Source organism: Anopheles moucheti, chromosome 3 (assembly GCF_943734755.1).
Source record: "Anopheles moucheti chromosome 3, idAnoMoucSN_F20_07, whole genome shotgun sequence".
Classification (NCBI taxonomy): Eukaryota; Metazoa; Arthropoda; class Insecta; order Diptera; family Culicidae; genus Anopheles; species Anopheles moucheti.
Genome location: NC_069141.1, coordinates 81,875,891 through 81,892,078, shown reverse-complemented (window position 1 = coordinate 81,892,078; position 16,188 = coordinate 81,875,891). Strand labels below are relative to the sequence as shown.

Below are 16,188 nucleotides of genomic sequence, written 5' to 3'. Positions count from 1 at the left end.
CTTGTGTAAAACAATAGTCCGACACCTCTGTATTTAAGCACGCATTTTGACATCAGATGTGCAGTCGTTTAGATCGCATGGTTTAGGATTCTGCATGTCCTCAATTCTATCAAATCATCAATTTGATAGGCGTATCTTTTCCTGGGAAGGATACTTTTTGCAGCCTATGCAAATAGTACAATAACAAAATGAAACAGTATCATGTAATTATAATTATGAAATTAATTTTGCAATGTAAATACAGTTCCTTTGCGGTATTCAGCGCAACTTGTTTGTACAGCAGTGTACATTTGTTTTGCATTGTTGCAATGACAGTTCTCGTTGTAATTCAAAACAAAATAATACGTACAGTTTTTGTTCGCGAGCATGGAATTCCGAACGACCCAGCATGGCGACTTTGAAATGGATCCACTGTTGCGTGAGAAAATAACTCACGAGGCGAGCGTGCAGTTTGAGAAAAAGTTCAAATTTCAACCATTGCCACCACAAACTCCACTCCCCCCGCTAGAAACCCTCTATCAAAGTCCACCGTATGTTGTGGATGCTCTGCAGGATCAGAAGCGGCGTTTGAATGAAGTAAAGAATCGGTTGAACGATTTTGAAATAAGCGACTGGCATCAGCACACCCGGAAACGATCTTCTCTGTTGCCGATTTTAAACGAACTGCGCTACCGCATCAAGGCGGAGTTTGTAACGCAAGCCTTCGCCAAACTGTACGAATGCGTCTCCGCATACGATCTGATCAACACGGAACTGCGGGAATTGTACAGTGTGCACTTATGCGAAGCACCGGGAGCTTTTGTCACTGGATTGAATCACTACATACGACTTCACTGTGCACCCCGAACGCAATGGAATTGGTTTGCTTGCACTCTAAATCCTTACTACGAAGGAAACTGCCCGGGTAACATGATCCCGGACGATCGCTTCATACTGCACACGCTTGACTCGTGGTGTTTCGGAGCGGACGGAACGGGAGATATCATGGTTCGGGAAAATCGTAACACTATCATAAGACGTCGGCAGCGCTTTCCATCGGTAAGCTTCACGTCGTTACACGATCGTCTGCTAACTATAAATAAACTTTCACTGCCCTACGTATCCCGCTTCAGGTACATCTCGTTACAGCGGATGGATCGATTGACTGTTTGAACGTACCAGAAGAGCAGGAGGAACGTGTCGCTAAGCTTCACCTAGCCGAAGCCGTGCTGGCACTTAGCTTACTTAGCCCCGGTCAGCATTTTGTACTCAAAATGTTCACCCTGTTCGAGCATTCGAGTGTTAGTTTGCTGTTCCTGCTTAATCACTGCTTTGATGAGCTACACGTTTTTAAGCCTTGTACTTCCAAACCGGGCAATTCCGAGGTGTACATCGTGGCCAAGTGCTACAGGGATCCGGACGGAATCGATCAGTATTTGGAGAAAATTTACACCAACTTGCATAACAATTCAAACGCAATATTTGATCAAACGGTGGTATCGGAAAGCTTTCTGGAGCAGCTGCGTAATTGCACAACCAACTTTGTCCAATGGCAGACCGACGTCATTGAAAGCAATATTCGATTCTATCGAACAAGCGATCCTCTAGAAGACCAACGACTGACCATATTTAAACAAACCATCATGGAGATGTTTTTCAACCGATATCGTATCACGCCAATACGCAACAGTGAGCGAATCGTGCACGGTGTTAAAGTGTCCGACGGACCAAACATCAATCAGAAAGAATCGCGAGGCACATTTAACGAACGGGTCCAGCTAGCAGCAACCGCGGACGCGAATCTAACGGAAAGGTTACGCTCATTGTTGGATCGGTTAGAATATTTCACTCTAACACGTCAACTTTTTCAGCCGGAAGCGTTACTAAACGACACCCCGTTGAGAGGTGGTCTAGAAAATGGTTTTACCGTACATCACGAACTGGGCTTTGCGGTCGGAAAACCTATCGAACGGGTAAAAAGCTCCAAATTCGCGCTCATTACCTGTATTCGACTGTTGAACGATACAGTTGATTTGTACCGGACGGTTATGAACGCTGGAAAAATGTCGCGTTCCGCAAACGATCCCGTCACCGTTAGCGGAAATACCATTTCGATCGATATGAATTCCTACCCTTCGATCACAAATATCGCACAGCACGAAAAGGAACTGTTTCGCACGATTGTTCGAACGTTGTTTCAACTAATAGAACAAAACTGCATCCCATTACCATCGCGAGAATGTGCACTAGAATTGATCCTGGAAAATTGGCTTCCCCTTACACAGGTTAGTGTGGGCTTGCTGTATCTACTAAAACTGTACGTGTTTGAAAACGTGGAACTAATGTCCCCGACTCGACTCTTACTTCGAGGCTTACGACATAGCGGTGTTAAAAGTCTGGTCGAAATTCACGAAGCTGTTCTGAAGGCATACACCAAAGCTTCCAATGCGCCCGGTGCTACCAAATCGGTTCTAGCGATCGTTCCTATTACATCGCTAGTCAATGGTGGCTTTTACTACGCTATGTTGAACTATAACAGTTCACTGTGCTTAATTTATTGCGCTCGATTATTGCAAGAGCTAAAACTGAGCATTGTCTGATAATGGTATTAATTCTAACAATTATTTTAGGCAAGTTTTACAATTATTTATAATTTATTTCGCCTCAAAGTCTCGATAAAAATGTAAAAGATTAGCTGAGATCTGTTTTTATAAATTGATATTTATAGTGCTGCTGATTTGGATAGGAACAAATTTATAAGCCAGAAAAAATATCTGTTATGCATTTAACGATCAGTTATTAATTCGGCAAACTTTTAAAGAGTCAAGTTAGTTTTCATTTAGAATCTGTAGACATAACAGCTCATGAAAAAATAGGACCCACATAAATTAGCAAATTACATGTACCATTAGTTTAATTTGTGATCAGTTGGGTTTATTCATTATTTTATCAATAAATATATGCATTAAATTTTAAAAATGTAACAACTCAAATAAAACCACTTTCATACAACCAAGATCAAGATTATAAATTTTAATAAACAACTATGTCATGAGAAATAATCTAAAGTTATTGCTTTGACCATCGATAAATTCTGGTGATCTATAAAGTTCTTACGAAATAGGACTCAGTCGAGTAGTCCTTTATCCTTTGGGAGCTAAATTGATCTGATCAAATTGAGATTAGTAGCAAATGTGGATAAAAGACGCAAAACAACTATGAAATGTTTTGAATGCAATAATTCTAGAAGATAGATTTATCTCAAGAGATCGTGAAAAAGTCCAAAATAGCAGCAATTTCATGTAGAAAGCAACATACCAATCGTTGGTTCCTTTGAATGCAAATACTCATCGGCCAAGCACAAACAACGCATTCCATTGCGGTATAACACATCGAAAAATGTACGGAAACACACAGAAAACAGTCTAAAATCTGTTTAAAGATAGGAACTTGCTTCACACGTTGCGTTACTCACCTACCCTGCTGCATCCCCATAGCAAAAGGAAGCAACTTTTGACGGGCCTACAGCAGAAAAAACAGTGAACCAGTAGTAGTGGTGAGCTGTAACAGTCAAACGTAGTAGCAGCGTGCCGTATTGATTGGCAGTTGATGGTTCCGTACACGGTCCTCACACTGTCGTCCGATCTTATCATCGACAACCGACGACCTTTAGTATCTTTACCAGCGCCCACATCCCGCTGGGTATCAGTGAATGCGAAAAATCACAAACAACTATTCTCGATATAAATGATTATGTCTGCCATCAAAACGGCGTCAGTCTCTTGAAGATCGTTTTTGACTCCGGAGGTATTGTGGTATTGTGTTCTACGGAATAGTCCTTCCGTGACATTCAGCGAACAAAGTTTAAGACAACACGACATAATGCGTACAATAACGCAATTGGTAGCACTGGTTGGTGTGACGTTAGCACTGCTGCTAGTATTCACCGAGATGGCAGCCTCCAGTCCACTGTCGCTGGGTGAGTAGCTGTTGCGCAGTTTGTGGATGGCATCCCTCTAATCGTCACTTCTGCATGGATATAGATTCCCCAGTCATTCAGACACGCATGCAGCCCAATGAATTACCCATTTCGGGTGGTGTTCAATCCCGTAGCGCCATGGTCCAGACACTCACCTGCACGAGTCCTACCTGTGGTGCCCAGTGCCGTGGACGTGGCTATCGTCGAGGATCGTGCACCATCGGGCGTTGCTTCTGTTCCTACGTTTAGTGGTTTGCAAGAAGGCAGAACTTACTGGACAAGTAACACACGCGCAATAAAAACATTCAGTGTGATGAGATCAGTAAACTTAGATTAGATAATATATGCAGTGTCGCACTGATATCAGATGGTTGCAACGGAAGAGACCGTACCTCCTTCGCCTGGTTTCTTCATATAAAAAATGTATCACCAGACAGGCATTTTGATAGTAAAACACCGGCGGCAATACAGAATCCGGTGACATAGATCGTGTAAAAACTGAAGCGTGTTTGTGTGTACACGAGGCTGTCAGGTCAGCAGATTACGAAATATTCATAATAAACAACATTCTCTATATTGTTGCTAACTTACTTGCTCCCTTGCTTACTTACGTAGTAAGCACTACAGCCCTGATCCAATGAATGAGTACTCTAAACTACTCTCGTTTAATCAGGGTTGATCATTTCATTGAGTTTGACGGTCAACCATTTCGGTCTCTTACACTACTACACTAGCATTGTTCTTAATGAGTTGGTAATCTTTCGAGCAGAGTTATGTAGATTAATCTTTAGCAGAAAGTCATACAAATCAGGAATCGACTCTTAAAAGGTTAATGAATCCTCAAAGATCTAGCCCACTGGAGGCCTTGGTAGTTGTTAGTAGTAGTTGTTGTTGAACTGTTAGCTGGGGCCCATTTTTGGCAACTGATGACCGGGAAAGGGAGGGGAAGAGGCTACTTAGAGCTCATAACCCTTGGATGATTTAAGCATCTTTGAATTAGAGATTCGTATTCAGTATTTCAGTTCCAAAAATCATCTGACTCTTAATCAATTTCACCTATTACCATACAAGACTGGTACAATACAAGACTGGTACAATACAATGCAATCGGGACCGGATATATTGTAGCGAGAATATACGATCTCAGGGTATAATTCTACTTAGTTAGCCAGTTGTTGCAGGCATGACCTAGTATGTCGTATCACCACCAAGAAGCTACCACTAAATATTATGTTCTTACTCCAATTCTTATTCTCCACATTTTCATAAAATCCATTCCAAACCAATAAAATGACCACAAGATGTCACGAGACTACCTTTAGTCGATCTTGACTCAAAATCATTCTTTGTCACCAGTACAACTTCTTTACCCAGGCAAAGAGCACACAATGTGAGACCCAAAACAATTAACACCTATTAACAAACGACCGTCACAACGGTTACGAACTAAATGCTCGAATTAAAAAAAAAGTTGTTGGCGACATCGATTAGTGTAACGCCTCGAGGCGATTTAAATTCTGAAAAAAACAACAACAATTTTAAAAAAGAGAGAATCCGACTGGTTCAAGTGTATCACCGTCGTCAAAGACAATGCGCCTCCATTATGGGATCAATCGCCTAAACACCATCCACAGTCTTTTCGCATTGATGTTCAAGTGCTTTGTTACATATGTTTTCCATAGGCAAATAAGGACATCTGGGGACAACAGCAGTGACATTTATCTCTTATCGGGCTTCGTAATCAGATAATCCCGAACGTAAAATTTTACAGTGGAGCTTTTTTTGAACTTGAAACGAATGCAATCCTATGGTAACGCGATTGAGATCTCATCCTGGCTGACCTCCAGTTAATTCATTTCAAACAAAATATTCCCCAAAATAACCCAAAAAAAACTCAACACCACTACGACACAGGCGTCATCCTTTCGACGACTAGGTTCTCCCTTATTTTAAGCCCTACGCAGCCATACATGATCAGGAATATAGAGAGACAAACGAGAGAGAGAGAGTGCTATGTAGCACGAGCACAAAACCCGATGGTGGCACGAACGGTACGCAAACTCAAATGTACATAAAAACAAAACCCACGTTCGCGACGTTTTATCACGCGCAAATTTTATCAGTCGCGGTTCGTAGCGCGAGGCGTACGGACATCTCGATCAACGTTCAGATCAACGCTAATGTTCCACCCGTGTACGTGAGCGTATATGTATGTGTGCTTAACTGTGCATATTTTTAAGGCATTTGAGGCAGAGCTCTAGGTATGGTGTTGTTTGTTAGGCATTTACCATATTGTGAAGTCGTGATACGTGTTGAAAATAATCCCCATCTTCCAGAACACTTGTGTTCGGGGGAGTGTGAAGCTATGCATGTTGGAAGAATTGGGTACTAACTACGACGACAAACACGTGCTAATAATAGTACAGGCTCCGAAAGGCAAAAAACTCGTCAGCTGATCATACCACCGTTGCTAAAAACAGTGCGTTTCCACTAGACATCCGAAACGGAATGCTTGTGTGAAGTGGTTCTTTAAACGGCTTCGGTCCTGTTTTGGAGACAGAGTGAAGTTTATTTTAGAAAACCCCAAAAAAAAAACACACACACATCAGCGTTCAAATTAACCGATCCATTCGGTCGCGATGGCAACCGTTGCTCTACGTCATACTTCATCGGACAGCTTATCATCTGCTGCTCGGTTCGCGTGTAGCTCACTATTGGACACTCGGATTACCAATAACAGCAGCCGAGTCTTCTGCATATCTGCAGTGATGGTTGTTTTGTAAGTATAATTTCAATCCCAAATAAATTCGGACCATCGCGCCTTAACTTGCTCATCCTATAAAGTTCATCCCCCTGGAAATGAGAACCGGTTGAGCTTTACAAAAGTGTGACAACGCATGTTCCTTACACATGAATTAAATTTAACCGGACATCGCATGTAATGCACAAGCGAATGAACGTTACACACTCACTCACCCCCCCGAAGGACGACGAAGTCCATTTCGAGTGAAGATTGGTATTTCTCTGCTGTATACGCATCCCTGTGTAATGTGCACTCTACCATGTCGCCATATCTATGTCACGGACTTGTTGTTGCTTGATTCGGAAGCAAGGAACGATTTGCCAACGAATGCATATGTATCACTACATTTGTGCGAGAAGAAGCGCCGGTAAACACTGTATCACTTGGCTTAATCCATGTTTAAAGAAGCTGTTAGTGAGATAGGGATATTTTTGGAGGTGTTAATGTGTCTGATACCTGGCAAATGTCTGGCAAATGTAATCTGCTGGAGTGACGCGTTCGGAACAAGCTCGTCGAAACTTCGCTCGTCAAATGATAGTCTTCCGGAGGCAAGATAAAGTTAGCAAAGCCACCAACAAAGTTATATCTTTACTTTGTTTTTATACTTACCAAACATGTAGAAACCACCGTATATGGAACGTGTATCCTGGAACACTGATAGGTTCACGTGGGGTGCAGTAGCAAAAGTTTAAGCTGAAATCAAGCAATGCCTGTAAAACATTAAACAGAGATTACTTATTTACTTAGCGATTCGTGGAACCCATTTTGTGGTCTCGACCTGCCCACGCAAAACAAACCTCTTGTAAAAGGTTCCGTTGCGTATTTGAATATCTTTTTTACAACGTGACCAGCTCAACGTAGAACGAATAATGCGCTCAATTTTCTGGTCGTTTTCATCTGAGCTTTTTCAGACACCTATCAGCATTGTTGAGAAAAAGAAAATCCTAATTGAAGCTACTATATTACTGTTCCAATCTCGTTAAAATTTATTTCGTTTTTAAATCTTTCGAAGACACTCCACGTCCACAGTGACCAACAACTAAAAAAAACTGCACACAAAAATCATTATCCCGCATAGAGTAACACGGAGCTTGATTCTGTTCCATTCCACCCACGATGTCTGGACAAATAAAACATCCACTCCCTATGAGGGTGTCTATGTGTGAGTCGCTATCAATATGATCCGGCTACTAACGTTTTGATTTAGTTTACTAATTTCGAAGCAAACAAAATCACTTCTCACCCAATATAACCAAATAAAATGCTTTGTTTTGTAAATGGTGACATCTCAGCGAGAAACCAGCTCTTGGAGATTGACTGCTTATGTATTATTGTATCTAATTATCATTTGTCTGCGTACTACTTTGCTAATTGGATCTTGCTGACGAGACGATCTGGGTTGGGTGTTTCCAGAGGGCGTTGAGAAAACTAGCATTGACCGTAGTACGTCATAATTATGATCAACAAAACTCATGCATATTTGATGTTTGCAAACATCTTATTTTGCAATTACGCACAGGATACAACACTCTTCAGAAATTCATTATAGTCTAACGTAATTAGTATCATCCTACATGCTTGCGGAACTCTGCTTTTATGACTTTAAGGTACTTTAAGATCGTCCTTTGAAAAATACTCATCCGGATGCGTAGAATTTCAAACGGAACTCAAAGCCGTTTCGTCGGTATTTAATATCGAGGTTCAGTTTACACAACTCCCACGATTTAAAAGGTTTGTAATCGCATTCCTTTACCGTATCGATACGCCTTATCGAGACTACATTTGAAAGATACATCAGTGCACATGACAAACAACAAATGAGCTTTTCGTAACCAAGGCAGCGAATCCTTTCCCTTCGAAGAGATTACACTTACCCATGGGGTGTGGGCCGTATCGAAAACAAGATCAAAAGTTTTCGTTCCTTTCCAACATGAGGCAATATGTTCGGTGATATCCATATACGTCGCTGGTACCATATTTTGGTGCTGTAATTTTGCAAGAAGAACTAATGCTAAACGTTTATTGGAAACCCACAGCTTTTAATCTACAACTCACTCGCATTTACCGCCTGCCCCTGACATTTCAAACCTCCCAAAATACTCAAGGCAAGGGCACAAGTTTAGCCACGTAGTGGGAAGTTTCAACGGAACATCCTTCCGGAAAGTCTACACTTCCGTCCTCGTCCCAGTTTGGGTCGCTCGTTTCTTTTTTTATTGATTCGTCAATGCCGGCACCGTTCCACGGTTTGAAAAGTTAATCACCTCTACTGGGAAGGTTTGCTATCATCTCGAGATAAGTAATCCGAAGCTTGATATGCTTACAGTTTGCCGTAACGATACAACAGTTTCCGTACTATGCTACCTTTTTGCCAGCTGTGCCGGCGTCTGTCCGTACGCGTCTAGTTCACATCCGTTGGAACATTGGGTGCAACCTTTACGTTTCGTTCTACAGATTCCTTGTGCTCCCTTTTTCACAGCCCAAAGGGTAAAATATGCTATACCGTTCCATGCATATTCACCGCAGAAACGGTGTAGTCTTGATGGAGGGACATGATGTAGAGAGATGTAACGAAAATGGGTTTACAGTGAGATAAATCTAAAATTATGTTTCAGATGTTATGGTAAATTTTACAGTCAAATCCTGCATTCTTTTTTGTTGAGAAGAAAGGTTTACAATACCTATTTGCAGAAACCGGAAAAGCTGTCTAATTCTTTGTACACTACAATTTAATTGTAAGTGCAAATATTAAACCAAAGTTTTATAAATAAAAAATGAGAGTTTTGAGAGCAAGCAGAAAAAAATTAATTCAGTTCCTACTCTTCAATTAATTCTAGTTTATGAACTTTTGGAGTTTTGATAACAGCACCGGCATCTCTTGTACAACAGGACCTTTACCAAATCCCAACATGGATGTTCAGCCGTCTAAGTAAAAGAAAGCTGCAAAAATCCTCCAAAGCTCCAAAACTTTCAAGTTTATAACGAAGAAGTTTACGAAGTACACCACATCTTTTTAAAGAGGCATTAAATATTAGCCATGGATAACATTTGAATTTTACAGTTGACATTCGGCAAACAGTTGCCCATCTGTTGACGAGTATCGTGGTGATCTCGTTGTTCTCAAACACAATCAATGGTTTCAACCACGAATGCATATTACAAGAACAAAAGCACATTATTGTGGTTCTGAGAACAGGTTATACCAGTCGTTCATGGACATTGTTGAGTTAACGAAGGTTTAAGGAAGCATTGGTGAATAGATTCAGACCAGGGTTACTATGAATTTCTGGCTAACTCATGAATGAATTCTGAATTCTAACAAAAAAGATCCGTACCGTACTCCAATCCAAACGAATCTTCGTTATTCTTTGTGAGTCTTTACTCTAGCAGTTTTAGCAAATTCCTTCGGACAACGTTCGAACTCCACAATACTAGTTAGTGCTTCCTGCGAATGGCATTACAATGATTCCGCCAGGTATCTGTGTGGGAAATCCTGAGTGACCGAAAAACTGAGAAAATACTAACGTTAATGTTGGTTACGATCGTTCAACGAATCATCTTAAATGTTAGTGTCAATTATGCGTTAAATGCGCCAGTCCTCACCCGAAAAGAACCAGTCTAAAATCCCATCCGGACCAATCCTCCGTACGCAAGACTAATTTATCCTAGACCTAGACCACCAGGTTGTTGCGCCGATATAGCATTTAAAATAGTTTCAGGTTTACAGTATTACAATTATATGACAAACATACAAAAACTGCTGTACAAAACATAATCATGATTAAAAAAAATTTAACTTTATGTTCTGTACATCATACAGGTTGGGAATTCCAAGAACTGCCTGTTCGCTCATGTCAAAATGCTCAAAACTTCAACCCCTTTTTTACATCCCTTGCTCCTTCAAAGGTCAAACAGAAGAAATGAATAAATACTTTCTGGTTCTTTGACAATTCTTTGAAAATTGTTTCAATCGAATTGAAATTATGACCAACCAAAATCATCCGCCAAAACAGCACCGGACGTTTACCGCCCGTTCATTTTACAAACCCGGCCAAATTTTCGACCCGAAAGCAATAAAATTTCTCCCAATTGCCTTAACATTTATTGATGATCATGCTATTGACAGAAATTACAATATTTTTGCCCGTGGGAGAAAAATGGAAAATCGTTGAACCTGAGCACGGTCAAAGGTCACCCATCCATCGGAAAAGAATTGCTCGGAATTATTTTTTTAATAATGCTTCTATGGTCCTTTTTTTCGTGTTTGTCCTTGCATAATCTACCACAATCACTTTTCCGGCCTTTGGACTACTCTCGTTATCTGACTTGCATCGTTAAAAGAATCTCCCTCGCACACCGAACAACAACGAACGGGGCATCGCTTTTTGGTTACGCAAGAAAAGCAATCGGACAGCTGCAAAGCTTTTTAAGTGGCCACCCCAACAAATTGTGCTACCAATGAACAATTGGGTGTGAGATTTTTTTTTTGTTTCTCCACCGCGCAATCCACTCCCAATCATGATTCGCACCTTGTGATTCACTTGTTGTGAAGCAAGTGAAGCAGAAAAAAAAGTATACGCTAAAATTTGTTCCACCAGCTAGGCTTCTCCATTGATGGTTTGGGAAGTATTCTAAATGTTGATGAAAGCAGCAAAAAAAGATGATATTCCATAAATATCGCGGGCGAGACACGACCCCGGCGGCCAAGTTAACAACAAGGTGCTATGAAGGGGATTTAAATAAACATCGGGACGGGATTTTGAAGAACAAACGGGCGTACACACGGGCAATAAAGGTGCTCGAATGCTATTTTTTGTTCGGAGAAAACACTTTTTTACTCTCCCATTGATTGATTCCTTGATTGATAGGTTTCAATACCGAGTAATTAGTAAATGTAAAAAACAGGTATTTCACCAAACAAGTAATTTTAAACAGTTTCATCCTAAGTTGGGGATGCTGCAGCGAATAAATAAAACCAAAAGAGAGAATAATAAGAAGTATTAGCATATGCTAGCAAACAAAATTACATTTAAAACAGGGAAACCAACATGAAATCAGAGTCGCATTATAAAGTAGACTACTTAAAAACAAAAATAAGAACTTCAGTATTGATGTTTTCAGTAGAATGATCTATGTCCGGGCCTTTTTGATTGATTTCGCGACCTTAAGGTCTTTTGTCATATCGCGCTTCCTATGAGGGCCCAATTCAGATGAGACCCATTCAATAGTTAAAAGGTCGCAACTACGTTCTACGTTAACAACCAACAAACAGATACACTCTCGGTATAAACTCGTTCGAAAAGAGTTAAAAACCATCAACAAAGTTCGATTACGATGCAGTATTAATGTTTAACACTAAAATTGCCGTATGTAAGATGGATGTTTAAAAGCTCACTAACTGGATTTGATTGCCAATTCGGAAACCTGCTCCATTACTATTCTGCCACTTGTTGAACACGTGCGTACATTCGCCAATTCCGGGCTAAAGTTGAATTTTATTGCCTACGCACACAGCAGCCCTGTTTGTTTCCATTGAGCGCGATTGTAAGCGATTGGTTGGCCGACATATAAACCATTCGATCCCGCGCCATTCGATTCCCACTTAACATTCATTGATAAACAAAACTGCCTACTGTCTCAATTTAAACTCTCTCGCTCATTTCCATTTTCCCCTCTAACGTTACAGCATTCTTCTAACGCCCTTTGCTACCGCCCAGCTCCCACTCAGTCTTCAGAATCTCGTCGTCGAAAATGTTGCCATCGGCGAGTGCGCTTCCCGACCGTCAGCTTCGGCCCAACAGCAAACCGTATCCCCTCCGGGCAACCCGTCCAACTCCAACAGCATCCGTCCGGCGTGCTTCTTCACACCACCGAACCGTACGGTGTGCTTCCGTGGAATTGAAATGAAACGGTTCCAGACCGGAGGCAAATTTAATCTCACGCGTTGGCTGATACTGTGCGATTGGCCACTAAAAACGTTCGATCCGCTCATACTGAGTAGATTAGTGCCGCGTATTGAAAGGTTAGCCGTAACGGGACACGTATTACAACGACTGGTACACGATTTTCCCGCTCTGCCGTATCTGCGGATGGTCAACATCACCGGCACTCGATTGAACCATACCGGTGTGAACGCATTCTACGAACTGGAAAGATTACAGGTGCTTAACCTGCGAGGGAACGAGCTAGAACAGATACAACCGTACCGCTTCCGGAGCGGTCACGTGGAGGTCTATTTGCAAGGTAAGTTGAGTGCATTAGCAGGTTAACAATCCTGCGTAAAAATTGACTCTATACAGGATCTGCAGTTTAATAGCACAATTCTAGCTAATGGTTGCACATTCTCTTCGTCATGGAAGATGAACCGGAAAGTGTAAAACGACTTTCTCGTCAGTTGTCCAAGTTAAACAACTAAAGCATTGGTAACTCATTTGAATTTCAACCATTTTTCCAGGTAATCTATGGAACTGCACCAACGACATGATATGGTTGCTGAAGGAACAATCACGCCAATACGTGGACAAACCGACACTCGTGTGCAAAGATTGGAAGTACACAGGACGGCCCGTCCTTACCGCCATGGAGTACAAGCGTGTCGTCCGGGAAAGTTGTCTGCATGAAGAAATTTGGAACTGCAGCTGCCACGTGTCATACCTGAGGTTGAGTGATAATGGACTATCCTTCCATCCCATGATAATGGTTAATTGTAGCGATCGGGGATTCTACCAGCTACCACAGTACCTGCCAGGGAACACAACCGTACTGCATATAGCGCGCAATAAGCTGCAAACAGTCGACAGTTTAACAACGAACGAACACTACCAAAACGTGCAGGACATCTATCTGGATGAAAACCGGATAACCACCATCGACATCCTGGAGGACACGATATGGTTGGATAATTTCCGTATCCTTAGTTTACGGGGTAACCGGCTGAATCGGGTAAGGGAGTACGTTAAGCGCTGAATTGCGAACGTAACTAACAATTTGTTATTTATACACAGATACGCGTGTACAGTGTCGAGCACGCAATAGAGCGGAATCCAGCCGTGGGGAAGCTCTACCTTTCCAACAATCCGTGGCGGTGCGGGTGTCGCTTCGCGATACGTTTCCAGCGATTTCTGCGCAAGCACGAATCGTTGGTTGCGGATTCCCGCAACATTACCTGTTACTTTATCAACGACGATGATGGCCGAAAGCAGTACCTTCCGGTGCTGACGGTAACACCCAACGATATATGCCGACCATCAGAGCACAATACCGCCGCATTCTACAATACGCTCAGCATTATCTTCGCGTCGCTAATTGTACTTATATTCACGAAATTAGCGTACGACTATTATCACTATCGCAAGTATGGTAAACTGCCATGGTTAATTATGAAGATGCCCTGATGTTTACCGATGATGTTAACGCAACATCGGAGGCAGCAGCAGCAATTGTACTTAAGGTAATGGCTGTAGGCTCAAAACAAAATCCAAAAGATTGATTGTGATAGTTACGGTACACGAATCTACATTTCAAACGATCCAAAGCCAGCAAAAACAGCTCAAAAATGTTACAAATAAATCAGGGACTCTGTACGTTAAAGCTAACCATTCTCAAATTTCCTTATACTATTAAGAAAAATATTAAATTTTAGCAAAACATTATTTATAGTTGTGAGAATGTTTCTAACGATCGTTTCCAATAAAAATGATTAATTTATTATCTGCTGTTATCGAGCTACTTTCCTTTAGCCATATCCCTTCGCTAAATTATCGTTTTCTGCCCGGTTGCATGTGACGCAGTGCTACAAAAGCACGAAAATCAAATGCAAAGAGAATAAATATTGAATCAAAGGGAGATTAACACTTACGAACACATTTCCACACGGTAGATGGCACGCCGAAAGCGTGCGGATCTTTTTACAGACCCACCACAGTCGCGACACGTCCCATACACTTTGCCATGTTCGGGTTGATATCCTTCGCAATCGTACGCTGCACCTGTTTTACCGCGCTAGTAAACGCAATGTCGCACAGGGACAGCTCTCCACCACCAAAACCGGCAGCTTTGCCCAGCTTGGAACCAAGCGTTCGTAGGATCTGTTGACGCTGCTTAATATTTTGTTTATTGAGCAGCAGATAACACGCATCCAGGATGGAGTCAACTTCATCCACGTTGTCCTGCTGTTCGTAGTTGAACTCGCGCGGACCACAGCGTGACAGGTAGCGAAGAATGTTCACCTCACCACAAATCGGTACGTAAGACGTGGGTGATGTAATCATTTCCGTGTACGCTCCAACTGAAGAGAAACAAAAATAACATACCACTCATAAAGTATTCCTCTAGCGATCACACTTGGGCGCTTAATACGAACCATTCTTCCAAATTAACGTCACTTTGATCTGCGGAAGGTTGGATGCCACCGATTCGCTGTTTTTAATAGCATTTTGGAAAGTTAGCGCTTCGTCACTCAACTTTGGTACAGTAGAATGGGTGAAGCATTCCACATGCAAATTAAGCCTATTTTTCCACAAATTCTTGAGCGCCAGCAAGCTGTAGGGAACGTATTCGGGACTAGCATTAACCACGAAATCCTGCAGATAGGTGAGCTAAAAACGAACAATAGGTTTGATCAAAAGTGAAAACATTCCGATCGAGGTTTCTTACATTAATGGGCTCAGCCTTCAGTTCAGCTTTAGACTTCAGTGGAGTGGACGGTTGTACAGGTGCTTTAGCGTTCAGTTTCAGTTCGGTGCGCAATGATAGGATCTCATTCTTCAGTTCCGCCAGCTGCTGCAAGACACGTTGCTGTCTTTCTGCCAACATTCTTAGCTCGTCGTTCTCTGCCTGCAATGATCAGATGCAAAACAAAACCCCCGGAATGGTAAAAATAACCATATGCAATAGCGTTCGGGACGGGACAAAAGGGAATGGTAGGACGGTGAAGCAATCCTTCTACCATAAGGTCGAAACGATTTAACATATTACGAAACCTTTTGCAGTAAATTATCAATTTCGATCGACATCGGATCGACGGTAACTCCGGCACTTCCAGTCTTGTTATCGGTGAACGCTTTCGGATCGAATGAAAACGTACGGACCGGCTTCAGGGTGTACATGCAGGAAGGAACCTCACATACGACGTTCGGGTTCATCACCGGTTTTAGGGAATACATTTTTGAGCACTTTTTTATGATGATACTAATGCGAAATCTACTGCCTACACACGCCTCTAGACAATTACCATAGCAAGCAACTCAAGGGCGGAGAAAACAGCTATTGCTTGGTAAACTTTTCACTTTCCACTAGTTTTTCATATTGCTCACCGCACGCGTGTTGCTGATGCAAACCAAAAACGCCAAACGTCAACATATGACAGTTTTGACGTTGGAGCTGTTTGTCAATCTTCTCGATGCCAAGTGCTCAAGAAACGTTGCTCTAG

The 16,188-nt window shown here is 41.9% G+C and overlaps 4 protein-coding genes across 6 annotated transcripts; 3 read left to right on the top strand and 1 right to left on the bottom strand.

The window, feature by feature from the left end:
* The first annotated feature begins 366 nt into the window (after window positions 1-366).
* LOC128304302 (cap-specific mRNA (nucleoside-2'-O-)-methyltransferase 2) lies at window positions 367-2,970 on the top strand. Its single transcript, XM_053041474.1, has 2 exons — window positions 367-1,038; window positions 1,113-2,970. Exons 1-2 carry the CDS (start codon window positions 367-369, stop codon window positions 2,577-2,579), a joined length of 2,139 nt encoding a protein of 712 aa, XP_052897434.1. The 3' UTR covers window positions 2,580-2,970.
* An 891-nt stretch (window positions 2,971-3,861) lies between these two features.
* Window positions 3,862-4,207, top strand: LOC128305075 (uncharacterized). The gene is made up of 2 exons (XM_053042364.1): window positions 3,862-3,958; window positions 4,023-4,207. The coding sequence occupies exons 1-2, from the start codon at window positions 3,862-3,864 to the stop codon at window positions 4,205-4,207; spliced, it is 282 nt and encodes a 93-aa protein (XP_052898324.1).
* A 2,390-nt stretch (window positions 4,208-6,597) lies between these two features.
* LOC128303057 (protein singed wings 2) lies at window positions 6,598-14,461 on the top strand. Its single transcript, XM_053039910.1, is given in 6 exon segments — window positions 6,598-6,737; window positions 12,031-12,041; window positions 12,308-12,437; window positions 12,439-13,001; window positions 13,213-13,700; window positions 13,763-14,461. Coding segments are annotated over 6 exon segments (1,722 nt in total). The 3' UTR covers window positions 14,153-14,461.
* On the bottom strand, window positions 14,390-16,097 carry LOC128302498 (probable aminoacyl tRNA synthase complex-interacting multifunctional protein 2). Of its 3 annotated transcripts, XM_053039333.1 has the most exons (5): window positions 15,740-16,097; window positions 15,414-15,593; window positions 15,121-15,355; window positions 14,617-15,045; window positions 14,395-14,550 (listed from the first exon to the last, which is right to left on the bottom strand). In XM_053039333.1, exons 1-4 carry the CDS (start codon window positions 15,920-15,922, stop codon window positions 14,666-14,668), a joined length of 978 nt encoding a protein of 325 aa, XP_052895293.1. In that variant the 5' UTR covers window positions 15,923-16,097; the 3' UTR covers window positions 14,395-14,550; window positions 14,617-14,665. The 3 variants fall into 3 exon arrangements, with proteins under 3 accessions (XP_052895294.1, XP_052895292.1, XP_052895293.1); XM_053039334.1 differs by having other exon boundaries at window positions 14,390-15,045; window positions 15,991-16,090; XM_053039332.1 differs by having other exon boundaries at window positions 14,391-15,045.
* Window positions 16,098-16,188: the final 91 nt, after the last annotated feature.